The sequence below is a fragment of the Erigeron canadensis genome, chromosome 9, assembly GCF_010389155.1.
Source record: "Erigeron canadensis isolate Cc75 chromosome 9, C_canadensis_v1, whole genome shotgun sequence".
Taxonomy (NCBI): Eukaryota; Viridiplantae; Streptophyta; class Magnoliopsida; order Asterales; family Asteraceae; genus Erigeron; species Erigeron canadensis.
In genome coordinates this window covers 32,576,327-32,601,736 of record NC_057769.1, presented here as the reverse complement: position 1 = coordinate 32,601,736, position 25,410 = coordinate 32,576,327, and the positions used below count along the sequence as shown (strand labels likewise).

At 32.5% G+C, this 25,410-nt stretch overlaps 4 protein-coding genes across 4 annotated transcripts; 2 read left to right on the top strand and 2 right to left on the bottom strand.

Annotated features, from left to right (window-relative positions):
• The first annotated feature begins 2,107 nt into the window (after window positions 1–2,107).
• LOC122581156 (dehydrin HIRD11) lies at window positions 2,108–2,871 on the top strand. The gene is made up of 2 exons (XM_043753322.1): window positions 2,108–2,563; window positions 2,718–2,871. The coding sequence occupies exon 1, from the start codon at window positions 2,191–2,193 to the stop codon at window positions 2,512–2,514; it is 324 nt and encodes a 107-aa protein (XP_043609257.1). The 5' UTR covers window positions 2,108–2,190; the 3' UTR covers window positions 2,515–2,563; window positions 2,718–2,871.
• Window positions 2,872–16,734: 13,863 nt separating this feature from the next.
• LOC122580852 (protein VAPYRIN-like) lies at window positions 16,735–18,351 on the top strand. The gene has a single exon (XM_043753004.1). It carries the CDS (start codon window positions 16,735–16,737, stop codon window positions 18,349–18,351), a length of 1,617 nt encoding a protein of 538 aa, XP_043608939.1.
• A 615-nt stretch (window positions 18,352–18,966) lies between these two features.
• Window positions 18,967–20,025, bottom strand: LOC122583603 (F-box protein SKP2A-like). Its single transcript, XM_043755988.1, has one exon. The coding sequence runs from the start codon at window positions 20,023–20,025 to the stop codon at window positions 18,967–18,969; it is 1,059 nt and encodes a 352-aa protein (XP_043611923.1).
• An 841-nt stretch (window positions 20,026–20,866) lies between these two features.
• Window positions 20,867–24,892, bottom strand: LOC122581958 (double-stranded RNA-binding protein 1-like). Its single transcript, XM_043754289.1, has 7 exons — window positions 24,709–24,892; window positions 23,678–23,913; window positions 23,455–23,584; window positions 23,241–23,327; window positions 22,135–22,329; window positions 21,721–21,882; window positions 20,867–21,391 (listed from the first exon to the last, which is right to left on the bottom strand). Exons 2-7 carry the CDS (start codon window positions 23,909–23,911, stop codon window positions 21,057–21,059), a joined length of 1,143 nt encoding a protein of 380 aa, XP_043610224.1. The 5' UTR covers window positions 23,912–23,913; window positions 24,709–24,892; the 3' UTR covers window positions 20,867–21,056.
• Window positions 24,893–25,410: the final 518 nt, after the last annotated feature.

The following is a 25,410-nucleotide window of genomic DNA, read 5'->3' as shown; positions in this document are numbered from 1 at the left end:
CATAAAAATACACCTAATTAAGTCGCATATATCTGAATAAAAACTCTTCAATTTCTGAGTCATAAAAGTTGAAAGAACCTGGTCCAGTTATCATTTTTAAATATATATATCCATTAAACTTCAAGTTTAATAGAGAGAAATTTATTTCACACGGTATTTTTCAATTAAGGATGTGATATGGTGATAAAGGCTATTTAAAATTCGCTTAATGTGAGACCTTTTCGTTGTGTAATTAATACACATTCTGAGGTAAAATTCACTTGTAAAAAAAAAATTGTATATAAAGGGAAAGACTAAAGATTAGTGGTCAGTGGAGGGCCATTAAATTAATAAATACTCGTATAAAAGAGGAAAAGTAAACTAGTTATTATATCGTTGCCGTTCACATAAAAAAAAAAAAGTTATATCGTTGGGCCTACAATAACGTGTCAGCGTGATAGGTGGTATTAAGATTGGGCCATGTAGCCCATGGTCCCTACTTACTTACCGACACATTTTTATACTATTATTTTCAATAGATAATCGATCCGAATTCAACCTGAGTGTCGTAATTAAAATTTTTATAAAAAAAAATGTATCTAATTTTTGTTATCGATATATTATAACTTGATATGAAGAGTACCTATTACATTAACAAAGTATAGAAAAACATTTTAAAATATTATATAGAAAAAATTAAAAGATTATGAATTTTAAATAAGTATTAAGTGAGTTTTTTTAAATATGACATCATAAATGAAAGATAAACATTTTTAAAAAATATATGATCTTGACACCTCATAATGTTTCTAAAAATAGTTGTAAAAAACAATCATTCTTTATTATATATGAGCATAGTACCCGCGCAATGCGACGGTGGTGGGGAAGACAATCTGGTGGTGGCGTTGATAGGGTTTTACTTTGCTAGAGACGAAATGGTTGAAGGGCATAGTTGGTATATCACGTGAGAGGGTGCTTAGCATGGAAGATTATTTAACGACATTTTTATCTTATCAGGTTCTTAATTAAGTTAAGGGAGGAATCCAGTTTGCTTTATAAGGTATTATAGATAAAGATTTCATTTATTTAACTTATTTTTACTTTAACTAATTAATTTTACGTTTTTGCAATTGGCATTGTCGCGTTACTTCCGTGTGTGTTGTAGAAAACTGTTGATAACAACTTAATTGCAAATAAATAATCGTTTCGTAACAGAAGTCAAAGATTTTAAAATTTATATGAATTAATGAAATATTCTAGTTAGCATAAATAATTTGGTGGTGTTAAATTTAATAAATAAATACTAAAGTTGATATCAACTTAAACAATTTTATTTATTTATTCAACGAATATATTTCTTAAAAAAAAAAAAAGATAAACATATGATGAAACATATGTTACATAATACTATGGCCACCGGGGCAAAATAAATAAATAAATAAATAAATAATTCAAAAATGGTGACGAATCAAAATTTTATCATTCTAACAACAAATACATTATGTATCAAAATTTTAGTGGGAGCAACCACCCATATTGTCCTCTACTGTACGTTGCGAAAGAAATTTGCACAAAATAACAATCACTTTCAATACACTAGACGAAGCATTTTGGACCTCCGGGTTACGTTTTTGATAATCAGATTTAATTATAAAAAAATAAAAATTAAAAATGAAATAGTAATAATAAGATTTGAAGAGAATATATGATAATAAGTATGGATATTTGGTTTTTATGATGAAATCATCATGAAAGTAAAAAACAGAATCAATATTCTCGTGAAAGTAACAAACAATCATCTAATTATGGATATGTAATCACCTTTATTTAAGTTAAAGATAGGAATTGGTTTCTTTTTCATTGTATTAAAGTTCAAAGTTTTATCATCTATAGATAGGAATTTCTTCTAGATTTTATATAAAAATAAAAATATCTTCTTGCCATTTGAAAACCCAACCAATAAAAAATGGTCGGTTTTTTAATATATAATATATTAAATTTAATATGGATAATATCAAATTAATCGACATGGTCTTCCGTGTCATGTATTTTATTTATTATTTATTTTATTCTTATATGTCACACACACGTAGTCTCCAAATTTCCCCTATATAAACCAACCAATGCTAGACCATTTTCCACAAACCATACAAAAACACATCTTATAAAAACATATATACAAAACATCACAAGTGTCTAAATTGAGAAAAAATGGCAGGACTAATGGGAAAGATTGGTGATGCACTTCACATTGGTGGCAACAAAGATGGTGAAAAGAAGCACGAAGGCGAATACAAGTCGGATGACAAGAAACATGAAAGTGAGTACAAGTCTGATGTCAAGAAACATGAAGGTGACCACAAACCCGAAAAGAAGGAAGGAATAGTTGATAAGATTAAGGACAAGATTCATGGTGGTGAAGGAAGCAAAGAAGAATGTGGTGAAGGTGAGAAGAAAAAGAAGAAGGAAAAGAAGAAGAAGAAAGAAGGTCATGAGAAAAGCGGCGATAGTAGCAGCAGTAGCGATAGCGATTAGATATTAATAATCGTTATTGCCCTTGTGCATCCTATTTCAGATTGAATAGGTATGCATTTGTTTTTCATGTTTATTTGCTAAGATCTATAAAAAATAATAAAAAGAAAATTTTAATTGATTTTAATTGATTATTTGGATGAAATCAATTATTTACAAGTATTAAATATGATTTAATAATTGATTTTTTTTTACAATTTGTGCAGGGATGGAGAGTGCTTTTCATGAGTGTGTTTTTCTTTTGTTGAAATAAAGTGTAATAAAAAAGAAAAAAAAAGTTGCTGTTATGGATTTGTTTGTTTGTGATCCTATGGGTGTAATTGCTACTAATTGATAGAATGAAGTTTAATATTTTGTACAGAGCCTAAATCTTCATTTATGTTCCGAATTGATAAAATCTATATTATATTAAAAAGCAAATCTACTTTTAAACTTTCAATTTTTCAACATTCAATTTTAACAATATATACATAATAATGTATTATATCACACATCAATGCATATAACTTTCTTTTTCTTCCACAAATCATTTATTTCTCTAATTCTTTCAAAATCTTTTATCTCAAAAACCTTACATCGATAAATTATAAACATTATATAGGTGTTCTTAAAATATCATGTTTTTTCATTAGAGATGTCATTTGATATACTTTCGACGATTTTTTAATACGATGACGGAGCTTGTACGGCTAAGGCATTTGGCTATGATACTCTATCACATATCACCTTCTCTTGCCGATCACCCTCACTTATCACCCTCATCATTTTACCGCCACAACGCGTGAGTACTTTGTATTTTTTAAAGTTCATCATATCAAAAGATTATGATATGTATTTAAAAAATACACAAGATATTCATGTTAAAATACAGAATAATATAATATAATGTTACTATATATAGTATTAGCTTAAAGACAAAAATAAGGCATCTAAACGCGGCAAATCTAAAATTTTGTTATGTATTATCTAATCCTTGAAGGGAAAATTATCTTTTAACAGTTTTAGTATTTTAGACTAGTACTTTAGACTAGTAGAAGTAAGGGGTTTTTATGAACCCCACACTTTTCATGCCACGTAGGATGCCACCATGGAGACACCAAAAGCTTGGAGTAAGGGGTTTTTGAGAACTTGCACTTTCTATTTTATTTTATTTTTTTTATCTTTGACTTGCCATTTTTTGTAACTCTTTTACATTAAACCCCTTAAAGTTTTACTTGTTTCTTAATTATTAATAAACTTGAAATTATAACTAAAATAAACTAAAATTACATTAAAGAAAATAAATAAAATCCGGTAGACCATTACATATTAAACCGAAATATTAAACAAAGTACGTTACATAATAAACTAAAATCCGGGAAGGTTTGAAGTGTCGATTGCCAAAGTTGCCAAATCTTCATTACATTGCCTATGTTTTTTGATACCAAGCTTTTCTTTTTGAATAACAAGTCGTTCTTTATTAAACTCGGCCCGTTCTTTTTCGACTCCTATCAAACCCTCCAACTTATCCGTCAAATCACCAAAATTGGTGGTATACCTTCCACCACCACCCATAGGTCGTATATACCGCACCTCTCGAGTGTCACCCTCTCCTTCGGCCTCATTCAAATCAATATTAATCCTCGCTTCCGATCCCGAACTTTGAGCACCGGGGGAATCGGAAGCGGAAGTCTTGGACACTTTACTCGACCCACCCGTAGTGCTAAGAGGATCCCAATCACGAATGAGATGAAACTTCGATGTGTCCTTCAAGTAAATTGAATGAAACTTTTGTATTTGTATACGCAACTTCCTAAACTTCGAATTGATTGAATCTTGTTTACGGTACTCGCCTTTCTTCTAATCCGGGACCAATACTTCTTTTCCCGTTGGTAATTACCTTCAAAACAAATAAACCGAAAACTAGTTTAACAAATACTTTAAAAAAAAAACAGTTTTATAACAACAAAAAAACTAACAGTTTAACAAAAAAAATAAGAAACGAATCGAACACTTTAAAAAAAAAACAGAATCAGACAGTTTAATAAAAAAAAAAAAAGAAACGCACAGTTTAAAAAAAAATACCAGAATCGCTATGGAGAGAACTAACCAACGGCGGGATCCTCGGTCACCTCTAGCCACGCTCTCGCCAACGCCATTTGTTCCTCCCTTGACCAATTTTGTTGATTCGGCTTTTGTCGTGGCTCATTGGGATTCTTTTTTGCCTGAGATCGTTTCTTTTTTGTGTTTGATGGTTCCGGGTTTTGGGGTTGGGTTTCTTGAACCGTTTCAAAATCCGGTAGACTTTGGGTTGATCGAGGAGTTTCCGGTTGAGGTTGAGAATCTACAAAAAATATATGTATATGTAAACCAAGATATATGTGTAAGTATATATATAAACCGAAATGTATATGTATAAATATATATGTATAAACCGAAAGCTACATGTATATATATATATATATGTACCAAACATTGGTGCCGATGATGATGGTATCGTTGCCCACCTGAAATTCTGGTTGGATGAGCCAACCCATGGTGCGAATCCCCCGACATTGGTGATCCCACATTCATGTTCGACACCATATGGATAAAATTCGGGTTATTGTGAAGATTCGGGTTGCTGAGGTCGAGTTGAGGTGACATATTAGTTGGATATGGTGGTCGATTATTTGGATTGTGGAGATTGTTGTTGTAGGGATACATTTTTTTGAAGAGGAAGAAATGAGAATGAATGAGAGAAAGAATGGAAGTTTGAGAAGGAAATGGGTGAAATGAAAAAAAAAAAAAAGAAGTTGTTTTTTGTTCAAATAAATGGTCAACTAGCCGTTGCCAACGGTTGAATTGCATCAGAACGCACGCTCCCCACCCCGTTTCTTTGATACCGATCTCTCCCATTTTTTCTCCAAGAACGCCACCCGGAGCAGTGTTCACGGCATCTTCATGGCGTTCTCGAACGTTTTTTGGGAGACGCACGCCTTGCTCCTAGCAGTCTTAGAGTGGTGTCCAATGTTTATTGAAATTTGTTGACTGCGCCGAATAGTATAATGGTGTTAGAAAAGATCTTGCAAAATTTAGTGACAATATATATTATTTTGATAATAAGAATTTTCTACTATGTGCCCCTAGGCACATGATAAAAATTAACTAACCTTTATAATTTTCCATAAATAAAACATCATTAATACTATTAACTTTTTCTTTTTAAATTTGGTTCCCATTTTACCCTTTTTAAATTAGGCAATTATATATGTACACTATCTAGTTAGTCAAATTGACTTTGTAATTTTTTTTCATCTGATTTGCTAGTTGTAGCAATAACTACACCAAAATTTTGGCTAAAAATTAACTCTCATTTGTCAAATTATTTACGTAAATTTGGTTTCCCTTGCTAATTGAGTTTTACAAATCTTTCACACTCAATTTCTCATCCTTTTATTTTATAGAGTCAAATATAAATTCTATTATGTTTCTTGTTTCTTCAAGTTAATATTAGTTTGAATTTATTTTGTTCCTTTTAATTTGTAAAAAATGAGTAAAAATCATCTATTTGATATGAACGAGTTTCCACCGGAAGGTATTTTTGCAAGTCACGACTCACGATGACAATTCTCAAAACACAAAACAAATTTTTGATACACCATTTGTCGGTCAATATTTTATTGGTGAAGAACAAGCATTCGCGTTCTATCGAGTTTTTGCAAAAACAAAGAATGGATTTTCTATTAAAAAAGGTAGGTTTGTCGATGAGGTACGCTTTCTTCCATCATATCGTAGTATTACAACGGAAGATGAGAAACATATACTCATGCTCAAAGAATCTGGTTTGTCGGTTAGACAAATTATGTGTGTCATGAAGGTATTACATTTCTTGTTTTTATCTTGTACATTTAACTAGAAAAATAAAGATACTATCATTCACCTATTTCAATTTGTATGATTTAAATCAAGAAAATTACAATATAAAATAGAGATCGGCAATTATCATTCCAAAGTCAATTTGAATAACTAGATAGTGTACATATATCATTGCCTAATATAAAAAAGGGTAAAATGGGAAGCAAACGGAAATAGAAAAAATTAATAATATTAATGATGTTTTATTTATGGAGAACAATAATAAAGATTTACTTTTTATCATGTGCTTAGGGGGCACATAGTAGAAAATCCCTTGATAATATCGACCGGAAAGTTTCGATAATAACTAAGCAAAAGTGTTAATTAGTTTGATCTCATCCTTTTATCCTATAAATAGAGTGAAGGCCCGTGCGTTGCACGGGTTGTTTTGTACATTTCTTTTATTTAGTGGGTTTTTCTTATAATGGTTTGGAATTTTCTAAACAATACAAAATGATATCAAAAGAACTAAAAGGCAAAAGGGCGTTAATCTTATTCAAAATCAAACTAAAGTCAACCTAATAAACAAAAATAAATACTTCTAAAGCTTGAAATACAACTCTAAAACCAGGGTTGCTACGTCCACTTCTATCTACGCTCTTCTCTCGATCTCAAAGCCCTTCTGATAACATGTCGTATAAGAAAGAAAAAGGAATACGACTGAGCAAAAAGCCCAGTGAACGGATATGACAAAAGCTGAAATATAATATCAAATGCGGAGACGTATATTAAAAGAACAAACTTATTACCTTAACAAACTTATTTCAAATCAAAGTACACATACGCATAGTTCACAAATACCTTATACATTAACAAATCAAAGAGACTATAAAACCAAGTTCCATAAAATAATGCACATAAGAGTCAAACAAAATTACTTGTCAAAGGGTAGAACGCTTCGTATGACACTACGAAAACACCAACCGTCAAACTTACAAAATGCATAGGACCGATCCATACGCCTCCTATCAAAATATCAAAGTGCGCATACCACTACCGGGTAATCAAAAGGAGACGCCGTAGATTAAATCAAATACACCGCTACGGCCAGTGCCACATCATCAGTGTCACAATAACGTGCCCATGGGACCTCCATGGATAGGTTACTCTTATATGCACATCTTAAGAAACCATTTTGACCGACTTATATATATATATACTTAAATATATATCAAATGACAAACTTAGTTTTCGGACAAACAAATAATAATTACATATATTTTGAGACATTCTAAAATATTGACTTAAAACTACATCTCCATCCACCCAATTCTTACAAAATTTCAATAGAGTCACTTATAAATTTTCAGGCCATCAATATGATTCATAGTATGCGACTGTATTAATTTCCGTGGCCGACGAATATTCGAGAGACATATCATAAATCACAAAATGCGACTGTATTAATCTTTTGGGGTCAATTAATATGATTCATAATAAACGACTGTATTATTATTTCAGCCAACGAATATTGAAGGGGCATAGTGCAAATCATCGCATCAAATGTAATATACCAAACGTATCTTTTCGGGATCATACTCAAATCGGGTTTGAAGAGATGGTTTTGACACAACTATAAAGAATAAAATACTATGATTCCCAAATAAATATTTATGTAGGCAGCCTCGTTAGTATATCAAAAGTCAGGGATATCACAATATTTATACAAAGGATAACAAACAACTAATTTTTCAAATAACACGCAACTTTTATAAAAAGAAATACACATTTAATCAAATAAAGTTTTGAGAGAAAAGATTTTACCGGAAGGATCCTAAGACCAACCACAATATCCGTACAATAATATATACATATATAACAAATAAAAGTCTTGAAAGAAAAGATTGGACCAAAAAGCTCCTAAAAACCTTTAGAATATCTGTACCTTAATAAAGGTCTAAACTTTCAAAAGCCGGTGTACTCCACCAGGATTAGCAAACAAAATCTGCATTATCTACATTAAAATAATTTTAACTAAAATCAAAATACTTTAAGAATTTCTATAAGAATTAATTATTTAGATTTATAAGTTTTATTTTCTTTAATATGGTTAATAACCATAGCATGTTTAAAACATATATTAAAATGATAAAGTTTGTTAGATGGTTGACTGGCTTTCTTCCTCATACGTACGTATGTGGAAAACTCGTTACAAAGGTTGTCATCATTTTACAACATACAAAACTAACAGTAATATGATTAATCGTTTAGCTATTGATCAAGTTTTTCTCGATCCATTTCTATATAACGTCTTGTGTCTTATTATACTTAAATCGAAAGAAGAACTTTTGTTTTATGCCATCATCGAAAGATTTTTGTTTTTAGTTTCGCGAGTTTGAATCAATAATATAGATCGATTACCACAAAAACGTACGTACATTATTAGTATACTTTTTATATCTATTATATAAACACAAGGTAGATAGCTTAAGGGTGATAGCTTAACCCGAAGCAGGTCTAGCTACGAACTTTCTGACCCACGATCTAAACATAGACTCTTGTTTCTAACTTTTTGATCAATATATCAAGGATTTGCGGTCAACGGAAGAGTGGAACGTACGATGGTGTAGTTTCTGTTTCGAATGGTGAAGATATGCTGAAAACTTATGATCGATGTGTATTTATATATCTTAAGGTTGGGTTTGACGGATGAATAAAAGGGAACAAAATCTAACCCAATCAAATAGATTGTAACTGAGTAATAGAGGATTTTATTTTATCTAATTTGACCGTCTCTTTGATTTATATGACCAAGTTTCTCCAATTTTGATCAAATATTTAGTTTCACTTAATTAACACAAATTGCTTTTGTGCTCAATTTGTCTACTGTCGCAAGCCTTGCAAGATGAGAAAAACTAAAAGAAGATTTAATATTTGCATAGAACTTATGATTGTAGTTACAAAGTATATTTATTTGGCTTTATAAACTTGGCATACATGTAGTCGTAATCTACACCTAATCGATTTGAATTCCTTCTTTTCACTAATAATAATAATTATTATCTTAACAGTTATTGATTCATACATACATATACCTTAGTAACTTTTGATTCGATTCATTTCATATTTATTTGACATTACTTCATTTGTTTTTAAAGTCCATGATCCTAAATTACTTACATGTTGTCTAATATCTTTCTTAACCAACGTTATACATATTCACGTTAGTTTTTAAATTTCTTGTTCTATGACACTAATAATTTAATTATCAAAAATAAGGATGTTAGTGATATCATTTTAATTAACATACGCGTTATAACAAACCATTCAATTAGTATTATATCATTCTCTTAATATATTAGTGTCATTTTTTATTTTACGACTTAAGCTATCTATTTATATATATATATATATATATATATACTTAGCTCATATTAATACTTCTAATTTATATCTACTTAGATATTTAATTTGGGGTACCCAATTATCAATACTAACATACATCTACACTAACCTATATTATATATTAAATAAATAGATAAGCATTCAATATCATAATAATCTTGTTAAGTCATTAACCTTATTAAGTACCCTAATAAACCTATTAAGTACATATCGATAAAGCGTCAAAAATGTGCTAATTTTTTCAGTACCATGATAGAACTTTTAATTATAGGGGTTTGCTAAATACAACCCTTAGGGCTGTGTTTAAGGTGCATAAATTGTTTATACATTTACCATGAAAATCAGGGGGCGGACTTTTAATATGGAAGGTACAAATTATTTTATGCAAGTTAAATACAGCCCTTAGGGTTGTATTTAGCATTTCCCTTAATTATATATAGATAATCACGATAGTTACATTTAATGGCCAGCTAATTGTATAGCACAATATATTGCATTGTATCAATATAATATTAATTCATCGATGTGATTGACGAATCATAATACGTAGTTATCGGGACTTCTTAAAATGCAAATCTTTTACTTACCAAGATCACTAAACCAAAAACTCATTAACTAAACCAAAAACTCATTAACATCTGTATAAATTTTTAGGAGGTGGCATCACTAAAAAGACATATATAAAGCATCAATTATTTTCGAAGGAAAGCATAAGTATATATGCAATTTTCAATCTGTATATTAATCATAAAATTTGTTGTGTATTATCGCACTATTCAACATTCATTGAATTGAACAAGATTAACATATTACACGAATAATAATATTTAAAGGTAAAAGTAGGGAATGTGAATAAAGACAAAAGGTAAAACTCAAATCATGTATTTTGATATTTTCTTCATACATGATCAAGCTTCTAAAGATGCGACATGTCATGAACTGAAAATACGAAATATTATTGTGGCATGTCCTATCAGTTAAGAATATTACTAATTTAAAATGGTGCTGCCGTGTTGGTGTCTTTATTCTCGTCGACTAGAAACTTAAAAAATAATTAAAAAAATAAGTAAATAACGGCAATGTCAAAATTATACTCGTAATAGCTACACTTTTACAAGATAATAATAACGTCATTTTCTTGAATTGAACTCATGAACTACATGGCGACAAAGTCAAAATCTCAGGCCTGTAATTTAAGGCCCAAATTTAAGTACGACTGTTTTGAACATTTTTTTTTTCCGAACATTCAGGTATATGACATAAAGAAAACCTCACCATATAATGATAAATCATTGCACGTACTGTAAACAACAAAATATTGACTATGAGCCATTACAAATATTTGGTGAGAAAAACCATAAAGTTTGTCATTCTTAAAGATCGAACTCAAAATCTTAAGTAAAATCGGAGTGCCTAAGGCCTGTAATTATCCTAATTAAGGATGAATAAAGTATAAGAATTCGATTTTATCATCTGCTTGTATCTCAAATATTAATTTCTATGTACAATAGTAATTCCTTCAAAAAAAATATGTTTTTATATCAAAGGAAAAGATATCATTGGATTTATTAAAATCTTTTTGTACTATTATATATATATATTTTAGTTTCTTTCGAAGCTACCAGCTGATTTCATCTTTCTTTAGGATTATTTTATAAATGTTTAAATAATGATTTGTAACCTATAGGATTTTTTAACGGAAAAATTATTAATTCTGTCGCCAAAAAAGAATGAGAATTGATAAAGTTTTCTTGTGGTTTTTCACTTCATAACTAAATAGCCTAAAAATCTTCTTAATCATATAATTATGACAAGTGACTAAATCAAAAGATAAAATTAAGAAAGAAAACTAGTGGAGTCCATTTGTCATAATTTTATGGTCTTAAGAGAATTTTTAAACTAATTTTTAAGATGAATTATCATTTAAAGGAATTTCACAAACAAAGTTCTTCAGTGAAGCAGGTTTGAGTCCTGCAAAGGGTGCAAGGTTTTGCCTCAATTAAATGTCGAGCCTTCGGGCGGTTTAGGTAGGGGTTTCTCCTCCTACTAGGTATTGAGGGTGAGGGGGCTCTTTAGCGCAGACTCAGTTAAGACAACGTAAACTAGATCCCCTATTACGAGCAAATGATCCACACCTAAAAAAAAAAAAAATCATTTCCCTTTCCAAAATAGCACATCAATTATAAAGTCAATTAATAATTTTGCCAGGGAGGCTTTTTGGTCTTGCAAAGGATAACACAGGAAGTAATAAAAAAATTTGTCACATGAAATATCTTAACTGCGGATACATCTAATTTGTAGGTATACACATGTATGAACCATGTGAACTTTACTTTTAAAAGTAACTTCATCAAAATAAAAGCAATTAGCATTTGGATAGAAAACATTAGGATTATGATGGTTTATTATTTGTTTTTTTCTTTTTCCTGTTGTGTCAATGGAACAAATCCATTTCATCATCAATGGCATTTAACTTAATCAGTAATAGATAAGACATCTTTACACAAATAACACAGTCTTTAGTTCAAACCCAATGAATATAGTATATGCCTCTACATTATTAATAGGCAGCTAATTATGATTCGGTTGGGATAACCTATTATCAACTTCTTTTTTTCTCAAAGAATCGACTTCATTAATTTTTCATTTTGATATTCTACTAATTAAAATGGGCTTAGCCCAACTGTTAGTGAAAATAGATCCAAGAACATAAATACAGATGAAAAGAACTGCTTAAAATAATATTATGGGCTAATGTGGTCCATATAGTTTTCTGCTGGTCGCAAACAATGGTATCATTATTAAACTTTGCCTATAAGCAGTGGCGGATCCAGAGCTTTGAGTGAGGGTGGGGCAAAAAATTAAAATAAATTATTTGAACATCAAAAGAACTATAATAGTTGTGTAACAAGGTCTAAATAGCTGCAATAACAATCGCGAAAAGATATAATAGCATCAGCAATATAGCTGAAAAATAGCACCAAAACGTACTATCGGCAAAACAGCTACGAAAAACCTCCCAAACAGCTTCAAACCAAAACAACAACTAGCTCTAGACAACATCAAAATGAGTGCAAAAAAAGAAGAGAAAATAAACAGCAAAAATCATGACAAAAAAAATGCATAAACAAAGAAACATATTACTCATAATACCTTTCCATGATTCTTAACAACAAAAATAACTCAACAACGATTCAAAAATTACGTATTACATTACTAGTTATGTCTAACTCTTAATAACAATCTTTACAGCAAATTTTGTATGATCTCACAATTCAAATATTTAAGCAATAATAAATAAATAATAATAACAAAGATGTCTTCTATGTCTTAATTAGATTGATTTGAAAAGTGGAAACAAAAAAACTAAAAGGAATTAAAAGAAACTTTGGCTTTCCTTTTTTTAAATCGGACTAGTTGTAAAATATATAAAAATTAATTGGGCTTTTTATTTTTTTGAGAGTGGGCCTGTGACCCCCCTGGTTACACACTAAATCCGTCACTGCCTATAAGGTTTTTGAAAAACTATAGTACTAGTTCTATTACTAGACATTGTAATTATTTTAAGTGTTGAGTGATCTATATTGTAAATTATCTTATCAAGAGTAATATAGGTATATTAGATGAAGATGTTCAAATTAGTCAGTTAAAAAGAGGGTATTTTTGGTTTTTCAAAGACAAATAGTTTAAGGACAAAAAAAGGTAAGTTGTTTTATTAAATAGTATAGAAGTATAGATAAAAGAGAAGGATATTTTTGATTTTTCAAAAACAAAGTTTAAAGAAAAAATAAGGATGGTTTATTTTATTAGATAGTATAAATAAGATCACATAATTCCTAATGAAATGGATGTGGCCAAACTAATGCACATTGCTAATTGTATTCGTTTAATTGTATTATATCGTTTTCCTTTTTACACCTAAATTATATTATTTTCTTTTTTAAAAGCTTTCCTTGACATAGTTTTTATAAATATTGAATTATGATATATAATAATGGGTTTTCAAAAGGGTTAAATCCATAAAAAGGTAACCTATTTACACGAATTTCTTATTAAAGGTAACCTATTTTGTTTTCTTCTATTTAAAGGATCATATTTTCAAAAAATTCATAATGGTCAAAGTCAAGTGCCACGTCAGCAAAACTGATGACGTGGCATCGATGACATGACACTTAACGAGCTCCATCTGTCAAAAACTAACGAGATACCATTTATTATGAATTTTTTGAAAATATGATCCTTTAAATAGAAGAAAACAAAATAGGTTTTCTTTTAGGTTACCTTTCTTTGGATTTTCCCTTTTCAAAACAAGACAAGATATATAAAAACATCATTAGCTTTTACATTATTTTAAAAACATGCCTCAGTCAAGAATGACTTCACATACTTATACTCTTTGAATGCATATTAATTAAACAAATCATTTTCATCTAAGTTTTTAAACTACTTGATTAAAATTTACAAATACGAATTATGGGCTTTTTTTTTTCCAACTTGATTATTCAAGCTAGTCAAGTTTTTTAATGTTAAGGAACAAATGATGAAACAGTTGACCCAATATTTATGAAAAATATATATATCTAATTCACAAACTTTATCTAAGATATATTCAGATCTAATAAAATGACAAATTGCAAAAATATACAACAACATTTTCGATCGTCCGTTTTGGAAAATATACTACTACATGTATGAACCCACCATTCCAATTTCCAACGAGAGAAAATGCAAGGATGAGATGAGGTAAAGTATGTTTGGGAAAAGAGTGTTGTTGTAAGTGGTGATAATGGAGGATGTCCATCTATAAGTGTTTGTAGGAAAGAATTGTGAAGAGTGTTGTTGTAAGTGGTGACATGGAGGATGTCAATCTATAAGGGGGCGTTTGGTAGGAGGGAATCATTGAGAATTGAAATGTAATAAAGAATGGAAATAGTAGGAAAGAGAATGAGTATTTGGAAAGAGAATAATTACATTGTTTGGTAACAACAGAGAATCATAATAAGAGAAATATAAAAAATAAACAAATTAATATGAAAATTTTTTTAACAAAAACTAATTATAATATCATAATATAAATAATTAAAATTAATAATTAAATACATGAGAAAAAGAGAAAAAAAAAGATAATTTGATTCCATTCTCACCATTCTTCACCATTTTGGGAGGAATAATGAGAATGGAAATGATTCCCCTTCTACCTCTTCATTTCCATTCTCTTGTGTAACCAAACAAGGAAAGTGATTCTCATTTCATTCCACCATTTCCATTCCACCCTACCAAACACCCCCTAAGTGTTTGTAGGAAAAAACCCTCATATATGTGGGAAGTGAGACTCGAAATCAGGTGGATCCTCTCAAGCTCAGAGACCTTATCAATGGGGCACAAACCTTATTGGTTGTATCTATATATTAATGGAGTATAATTTGTGGGAAGGATCAGTATGTATTGGTGTAGGTAAACCGAAAAAGGTTTTTTGTGGGAAAGATGTGTAGAAACTTGATGTGTCATGCTGATTAAGTTGTTTATGAAAATAACACTGAACTATCTCAACGGATGCGAATAGTCTTTTACTTAGGGATGTGCACGGGTCGAAACCCGGCAAAACCCGGCCCGACCCACGAGAGCATGAAAACGTGACCAGTGACCGGGCCGTAAAAGTTCGGTCGGGTTCAGGCAGGTCACGGGTTTCCTTCACAGTTTTTCGTTTTTTGCCTTCACACGATCCGGCTCGGTCCGACCCGTCCAACCCGTGACCTGCGAATGCACTAAAAACGTGACCCGTGACCCGGCCCGTTAGGGCTTCGGGCATGTCGGTTCCGGGTCGGACGCAGGCCAACGGGTCTTTTGCTCATCCCTACTTTTACTTCATAGAAAATTTCAAATTCAGTCCCTTCGTTATTTTGGACTAGTACTAAAACAATTAAACACAAGACAATTGTCTCGAGATTCTATAGCAAAATTATAAGCAAACAAACCCCAAGTTTTAACCTATATATTATTCGATCTCACTTTTGTCATTTTGGTTGCCTTTAATTCCTAAGATCTTCATAATTAAATCGCCTATCATTTTTATCGTAAACATTCACATATACGACAACTCGTAAATTATAACGAAGATAATTGACACTAAAAAATACACAAAAAGATCAGAGATAGAGGAAAAGAAAAGCTGAAAAGTACGCGAATCTCCAAAAACCATGTTTATGATCAATGAAATGTTTTTGCCACATAAAAACACCATAGTAATTGCATGTTAATTATGTACGACAAACTTGTGTTGGGTATATTAAGTACCGTTTGTGGATTACTTCTAGGGGAGGGTTTAGCATACGTTGTCTCAATCGGGTCCGCGCTAAAGAGCCTCACACCTCCAATACCTAGTAAGAGGAGAAACCCCCAACTAAACCGCTAGGCATGACATTTTAATTAGGATAACCATTTTCTCTGCATGACTCAAACTTGCTTCACTGGATGACTTTTTTTATGAAATTCCTTGAAATGTCTTTCATATATTTCGAACTCGAAACGTTCACATGTAAAGTTGGTGGAGCTATAATGAGAATTATTAAGTACCGTCAAGAAAGCATATTTGGATTAAAACGTTACATTTTTATGTTAAAAACTAAGAAAAAAGTGTTGCGTTTTTTAAGAACAACGGAATGCGAGTGTTTTTGTGTCAAAGAATCATAAGTGCTTACATAATCCTACGAAGGTGACAGACAAAAATACAATGATGAAAGTGACATAGATGAAAAAAGGACCAATAATACAACAATTCACCATTGTTATTAACACCACCATTTGGAAGTTCCTTAGTGATAGCCGGCATTCTTTTAACCTTGATCATCTTTTTTTTTTTTATATATACACCAATGTAACCATAGTCTTGAAATCTTTACTTCTTGCCTTTTGAGCTATTCTTTTCTAACGAAAAGCTCACAAAAACCGATATAAGCTGCTAGCTGCTTCCGAGCTAGAAGAAGCTAGCTAGATTGATCAAATATGGACCGGTTGATAAGTTTAGAGCCATCGAATGTGGTCGCGATAAGAATAGAACAGGGCCAAAAGTGTTGTGGACAACTTACTTTAAGGAATGTTATGTACACAATGCCGGTTGCTTTTAGGTTGCAACCAATGAACAAAACTCGTTACACTATTCGTCCACAATCCGGGATCATATCTCCACTAACAACAGTTGTTGTCGAGATCAGTTACGATTTTCCTTCAAATTCTAGTCTACCCGGGTCATTTCCTTATTGTGATGACTCTTTTTTGTTGCATAGTGTGGTGGTTCCTGGCGCCGCGGTCAAAAATCCATCCTCAACACATGATTCGGTTCCTATCGAGTGGTTTACTACTAGAAAGAAACAAGTGTTTGTTGATAGTGGTATCAAGGTCATGTTTGTTGGGTCCTTGGTGATGACTAGGCTTGTCAAGAATGGGTCTATGGATGAAATTAGGGATGTGTTAGAAAAGAGTGATATGGGTTGGAAGGCTGTGGATTCGGTTGACTCTGAGGGTCAAACGTTACTTCATTTGGCGATATCACAAAGTCGCCCTGACCTAGTCCAGATGCTACTGGAGTTTGAGCCAAATATCGAGGCTAGGAGCCGGTCAGGGACAACTCCACTCGAGGATGCAGCATCTTCGGGTGAAAATTTGATAGTGGAGCTATTGTTGGCTCATGGAGCCAACACTGAGAAGTCTGAGTCATCCACATGGGGCCCGCTTCACCTTGCTGCTGGTGGGGGTCATGTGGATGTTTTAAAGCTCCTCTTACTTAGAGGAGCTAATGTAAATGCGGTCACCAAAGATGGGAACACCGCTTTACACCTGGCGGTGGAGGAGAGGAGACGAGATTGTGCTCGGATACTATTGGCTGGTGGAGCACAACCCAATATCGGAAACTTAGCTGACAATGAGACCCCTTTGCATATAGCTTCAGCTCTTGGCGATGAAAACATGGTCAAACTCCTACTGCATAAAGGAGCTAACAAAGACATCCGAAACCTGTCAGGAAAAACGGCCTACGATGTGGCAGTTGAACACGGACACACGAGGCTATTTGATGCACTACGACTTGGTGACCGGTTATATGTAGCTGCAAGAAAAGGCGAAGTGAGAACAGTCAATAGGGTTCTTGAAAGTGGAGCTGCCATCAATGGGCAAGACCAGCATGGGTGGACTGCTTTGCACCGGGCCTCATTCAAGGGTCATACTGAGGTAGTTCGGTTATTGATCGAGAAGGGTGTAAACGTTGATGCACGTGATGGAGACGGGTACACAGCTTTACATTGTGCAGTTGAATCAGGAAATGCAGATGTTCTTGAATTGCTAGTGAAGAAAGGTGCAGATGTAAAAGCAAGAACCAATAAAGGTGTAACTGCAATGCAAATTGCGGATTCTTTAAACTATGCAGGCATTACAAGAATACTCATCAATGGAGGTGCTACTAAAGATGACATCAGGAATGGTAGTAAAAACTCACTAGCATTTACTAATAAAATTGGTAGAAAATATGATAAGAATCTCGACTCAATAAAAAAGAAGAGTACTCGAGGAAGAGAACTTCGCGGTAGCTTTGAATGGTCTGCTTCACCATTGGCTATGATTAACTAAAATTTTGGATGAGCTAGTACACTTATAAGCTGTTCATTCTTGTATTATTCCTATAAAACATACAATTATATTTTAAGATTCTTGATAATTTACAATTTGTAGTATTCAATAGTAATGTTTTCAATGTGCAAAGCTGAAATTCTTGATGACTACTTTTGGTGTTCGTTTCTTGTTAACATAAGATCTGAATTTATGTTAATCAAGCCTAGATTAGATTTACGGATAGAAAACTATGAATAATTACTAAGTATGGCAAAAACAATGTTTGCACAAAGAGCTAGCAAACTGGGCATGGGTTGGATAAGGGGTCAAAACGGGCCAAGTTATATTAATGGTGATCAGGTCGGTGTAACTGGTTACTAATAACTCGCAGGCATAGGATGGGCGAGATAACGCTAACTGAGAATGTTCAAGAATCAAACATGAGCTAAAACTTATCATACATTCATAAGCTTAAAAGAACAAATCAAAAGTTAATTGCAAATATAAGATATTAACAGTGCCAAGTTCAAGTAAAATAAACCCCAACTGAATTTAACATAACACAAAAACCATATCTTTTTCTAGATAATGAAAACCAAATTCAAGTAATACAAGGTATAGCACCTCCTTTGATCATTTCCAATCTATCTGGCAGTTGTTAAACCGGTTTGGCATTGACATCTCTATTCTCTTACTGAGATGAATATGCTTTAACTGTGGACATGTCAAGATGAATGACTTCACATCCTCCCATGATAGTTTATGACAAGACACCAAGTCGAGAACTTCCAAACCCGGATGTTGAGCAAAAGCACGTAAACCTTCAACAGTTATTGCCTGACAACCCGTCAAGTAAATCTCAACCAGCATCAAACACTTGGTTGCAATAACACTCAATGATATATCCGTCACATTAACCAACCACGACAAATCCAACCAATACAGATTCTGAAATTCAGACAAATAATCCACAAGTCCGGTATCAGTAACGTTAACCCCACACTTTGACAGATTCAAACACATTAAACCACCCATTTCTTTCAAGTAGATTATACCATCATCACTAATCCTATCACATTCACTTAAATTAAGATTATCCAAGTAATGCTTTAACTCCCCTTCTGCAAGATACTTCAAACCCAAATCAGTAATCAAATAACAACCTTTCAAAACTAACATCTCTAAATAACATTCTCCAATAACTTTAAGAGATTCATCCGTCACGCGAACACATCCAGCCAAAGTTAAATTGTATACCCTCTTACATGATCTTAAAAGGGATACAATTCCCACGTCCCCAACGTGTAATCTCCCACTTAAATCCACTCCAAGCAATTCTTTGCAACCATTTGCAATTGCACACAAACCATCATCATCAAAATCAAACTCGAATTCATCTTGGTCAGAATTTTCATCTAACGGAAGGTGTAATTCGCGAAGCTTTGGGCATGACTTTGCTAGTAGTTTTATGTGATGGTTTAACAGTGGCTTCGGACAGTGAAAGTTTAGCAGATTCGAGGATGTGGGTAGAATATCAAACAGCATATCAGGAAAAGAAGAATGCAATGTGGTTAGACGAATGCAAGAAACTTTCAAGAGTTGTTTGGAAACTTTAGAGAATGATTTTCGGTCATCTGGGTTGTCAAGTTTCTTGAAAATGAAGGTAAGTTCTTCATCTCCAAGTTGACCCATTTCTCTGTTTCTACAAAAATGAATACGCGGCCCTTAATTAGCTCTCTACCGACCAGTCCCTCGACCACCGATATGAGAAATTTGTGTATTTATATTGTTTTACAGGGAAGGAAGCAATTGGAAAGTTTATACAAACACTTTGGTCATGTTTCAAACTTTAAATGCAAATCATGGTTGTTACCATCAGATGTTGACCTTTAAGAGCTTAATATTATATAAATTTTTTATATGTAAAAACTATCCAACTTGTGTAGGAATCCCGATCTTGACGATTTGTTTCTATATTACTATATTTTTTTTCTTGTAGAACAAGTAAAAAGCACCAAGCGTTACTTACACATGATACAATTCATACAAACCAAATTTAGTTTGTTTTTTTAGTCTTCTAGTAGCAATATACTTGTTTATGTTTGTTTGACTTTTAACTGTATCACACTATCACGCATTTATTGAGCTAATCAAAAGTCAACTACAATGTACTTGCATATGTAATGAATATAACCTGTTATTCATCGGGTGAACGATTCCTAAAATCATATTCGAATGAAAGTTTGAGTTGACCAGGCCAAATGAACAACTCGGAACCATGAATCTATGCGTTTAAGAATTTCGTATAGAGGTCATTATGTCAGCAATCGTGTAAGTATACATTACTACAGTATAAAACTCATTAAACGGTGCTTCCATATTTGAATAAATAATCAATACCTTGTCTGACCCGTCCATGTTGCCATCACTACTCGGAACATGCTATTAGAGGATACGTTAGCAGTAAAGTCGCTTAAGCATAAACCATAGGAGACTACTAGTTACTAGTGAATATTAAAAGTGCTCCAAGGTCTAAAACACAAATAGTTTGTGCATGTCAGATTCATGTGATACTTGTCTTCTAAGACCAAAAAATAGTGATATACATATATGAACTCCAAATACCACTACATCACCGATAATGGTTATTTCTAGATACCAGAAGACACCCAAAAGACTTAAAGACCTAAAGAACTTGAATTTCAGACGCCTTACATTCCAAATCACGTTTCCTCATAAACATCCACTTTCATGGCCACCCAATCTTCATCAGAAACCTGGATCGGACCATCATACCTCATGCCTTTTATGTGTGGTCGAATCACAATCTTGATTGAACGTGTCCTTAGAGCATCTGAACCCACAACTGGGTCGAAGGTGACTTCAGTAGGAGACAACTTATTTATCTTTTCATTTGCAGTCGGAGATAGCTGAGTTATCCTTTCACTTGTAGCGGAAGACAGCTGATTTATCATTTCATTTGCAGTGGAAGACAACTGGTTTATCTTCCCACCAGCAGCGGAAGGCAACTGATTTATCTTTTCACGTGCACCAGACCCTGAAGACAAGATAAGTTAATATAATGTTTGCAAACGATCAAAAAAGCATACCATTTTCGTTCATTCTTCACTCTCAATTTTAAGCGCCTAACTTCATTTCTCTATTCCATGTAAACAGGATCATGAGCTAATAACTTTATTAATTATAGGGATATGCTAAGGATAAGGCTGTAGGGCTATGGCTTATAAAAGACTCATATTTATTTTTGCACAACAAAGGTTAACCAACATATAAATGAGCCCAAGAAAGTGAATTTTAAAGTTGCCTAAAGAAGTAGCATTTAAAATTTTCATACAAGTGCGTTGGGAAACACATGTACAGGTGTACCTTTAGTAGTGTGAGTTGCAACATCTTCCTGTCTGATACTCAGTTTTGCGAAATCAGCAACTTCTGGTGTGTCTTTTGGCTGTGATTGATGGATCACAGGTAGCGCCATGGTATTTTTATGCTTCTCTATAATATCTTGGAAAGTTTTTAAATCCTGATATCCTATAAAGATGAAACGGAGATTAGTACTTCTAATTGTATTTAGAACTGGAAGCTTCAAAAAATTCATTGCCAAGTTTAGGACTAATTAATAAGAATATTCCCTATCCAACTCAGATTCATGTCTCTGCAATAAATCACATTTATTTATAAATAGCATATGTAAACGTACATTCTTGTATGTAAATATATTTATATGAAGAGATAAAAACCTCAAGTGAAACTCGGTACTATTTCAAGAGCTATTGTATTCACCTTTTCCTTTCTCAGCTTCATTTGCAATTGACAAGGCTTGATCATTGATGGTTGTTTGTATCTCACTAGCAGGTGGTATGATAATTGGTTCATCTATGTGAGTCACAGCTGTTTGCAAGATAGGAGATCCGGAACTAGAAGCTCCCACTGTTTGAATATTGGAGACGGCAGCTGCATTGTTCGTTCTTGGTCCACCTTAGGAATAAAAGGCAAACCATAAATTATGTAGCTGATGTGTAGCTACTAACATTCAATTAGGATGGTCTTTGGTAAACAATTTAGAACTAGTGTTCTTAGAGGTGCGAAAACAGAGAAACTAGGTTACTTAACGGCTCAAATAAGATAACTTTGTGGTAGAGTTCAAATTAGGTTGGGTTGGCCAAAACACATGCTGTCAAAATCTTTTTAACTTCTCTATAGAAATAGTGTGTCAAATATCATTACAAAAGCTGGATTATTCAGCAAAACAATAACATTTCAGTAAAATGATTTAGGAAGTTATATGCATCAACAATGATTATCAGGGGAAACTTCCAACCATATTTGATGAGTTTCCTTTCTAACTAAATTTATTTTACTTATTCGACCCAACTAAAGATAAACAATAATCCAAATCAGCCCATTCATAGGTTATGGGTCAAAAGTGCCACCTCCAGAACGTGCACCTATAGCATGCATCACCGGTGAGACAACTGTTACCAAAAATATCCTGGTCATAGGCCATTACAATTCATTTTATTTCCTATTTTAGATTTCACATTACAAAACATACATTAATGAGACCATGCTCCTGCGACATGCATCACCAACGACGAACAACCATCATAAAATAATCCTTCCATTTTACACTACAAAACACATTTTATGAGGGTACGTATGATGGCTATAAGTCCACCTTGGTACATAGCTTTCATACAAGAAAAGGTATATTTGTAACACAAACATAACATGTGAATCTCGTTACAATTGACTTCCGGAAAAAAAAAAACTCATTTAACTTATTTGAAGATTTGATAAACATTTTTAAAAAACAATAATTTCTCTTAAACCATGAACCTTCTGAACCTAAATGCATGCATGCATCATCGTGAACTTAAACTCATTACCTTTGCTAAGAGCAAGATAAGCAACCTTTGCGGCATTCATCTCCGCTTGTTTCTTAGTGCGTGCGGTTTCCCCCACATAGTGGTCATCTGTTTAGTAAACGACCCAAAACTTTCTGATTAAAATATACACTACCATAACAAAACCGTTTTCTAAAACATTTTTAACAGCAAAACTCTATTATAATAAAAAAGCATGTGCATTGTCCACCCCTACCTGCTATCTGAACTGAAGAGGAAAAACAGGGAACATGAGGAGGGCCGGTTCGATCTGTGGTATAAATGGGAAGAAGAAGACCCTTCTTTTGAGCCAATTCTTGCAACAGACTTTTATATAGACAATCATCCTGAATTGAAAACAAAAAGGAACAATGAATTCACTAAGAATAGCAAGTACTACTACGGTAAAACAACAAAAACACATAGTTTATGAACCGAACTTGTTGTTCTCCTTCGGGTGATAATGACATGAACGCTACTTTAGCAGCTGCGTGTTCTGCATCTTTCAATGTTGTGCAAAATTCAGGTCCCACATAAGTATTTCCATCAAGCGTGACATGAGCTTTGAAAAGCCGACTATGTGGCGGGCCTTGCATCTCACACGTATACGTAGGGAATGCCATGTTTCTTTTTTGAGCATAGTTTTGAAGTCTGGTTTTGAATAAATGTGACATTCCTAAACCAAACTAAAGTCAATCATAAAAGTAGCTTATATTTTAATTATGAGTTTAGTTGCCAGTGTATGATTGAACTGACAAATAAAAGTATGCAAAATGAAAAAATCTGAACAATAACTCACTGTGATGTCTAACAAAACATTAAACTCAATTTCAAGTCGGTGAAGGCACAACATTTTTACTTTGTCGCGTGAATAATTTATTTACTTTCATTTCTTTTCCGGCTATCCCTCTTTATAGTTGCACAAGAAGTGGCTTTCACAACAGCAAAAACTAGTGGGTGCTTATGTATTTAACATTTTCATCGAAAATTCATAACGTGCGTCGCATAAAGCCATTTGTAAATCACATATTCGGCGTCTTTTGTACAAAATTGTCATTTCAGGGGGCATTTTCACATTTTCAAGAATTTGGTCCAAAGGCATGGTCTGCCTAATACCTTCCAATCACAGCTTAAAAATATGATAGAAGGTTTCGGTAGCCGAAAACTTAGGACTAATTATGGCATCAAGCTTATATTTTGATTCCAATGTGAGACAACTTACATTACATAACAAAATAATATAATAGGGATAGCTGCTTCAAAATGTATCTCCTACAATAGATTTCGCGTTATATACATACATATATATATATATATATACAATTTCAACCACGTAACCAGATATTATAACAGAATAAGAACATATAAACATAAGTAAAAAAAGATGCAAATTTTACACAAATAAACATATGGGTATAGACTAAATTATCAAAATTTGTTGTATAAAACAAGTTAAGATTGAAAAACAAACCTGTAATTTGTAAATTAAGTGGTGGGTCTTGTAGTTGAAACCCTAATTACTGCTGATTGTGAACAAGAAAATAGTTGGGGAAAAAAAGATGAATAAAAAAGTGGGTGTTGTTGGAGACTTATTGCATTGCAAATATGCTCATCAGAAAATGGCAGGAGATTTTAAATTTTAATTTTATTTTAATGCGATTTTAATTTTGTTGGGGAAAACTGGGTAGGAGTAATAGGGATTCTTTTTTATGGATTTTTGCTATTAGTAGTAAGTCTTATGTTAATTACTAGAAATTTAAACGCATTAAGGATTTTAACGCATATTGGTGTTTTTTTTCTTTTTTTTTTTTTATAAAAAAAAAAAAAGATTATCTTTTTGATTTTGCTAACTAATGAGCTAAATAACCCACATCAAATTTTTATAAATATTTATTAAACCATTTTTTAATAGGAAATTCTATTTAGTTTCATTATTTTATATATATATATATATATGAGGGTAAGGTTTACGTGGCTATTATACATTGGGTGTAGAACCCTTACATCTTGTTTTTTTAATTTATAAAATTCATGAGGGGCCAAACATTTACATATATATTAAAAAATTAGTATGTGAGGGGTTCTATACCCAAGCTTGGGTGTATAACAGCCACATATTCCATTTTATATATATTTTTTAATCTATATATTCAATTAATTTTTTCCTTTTTTC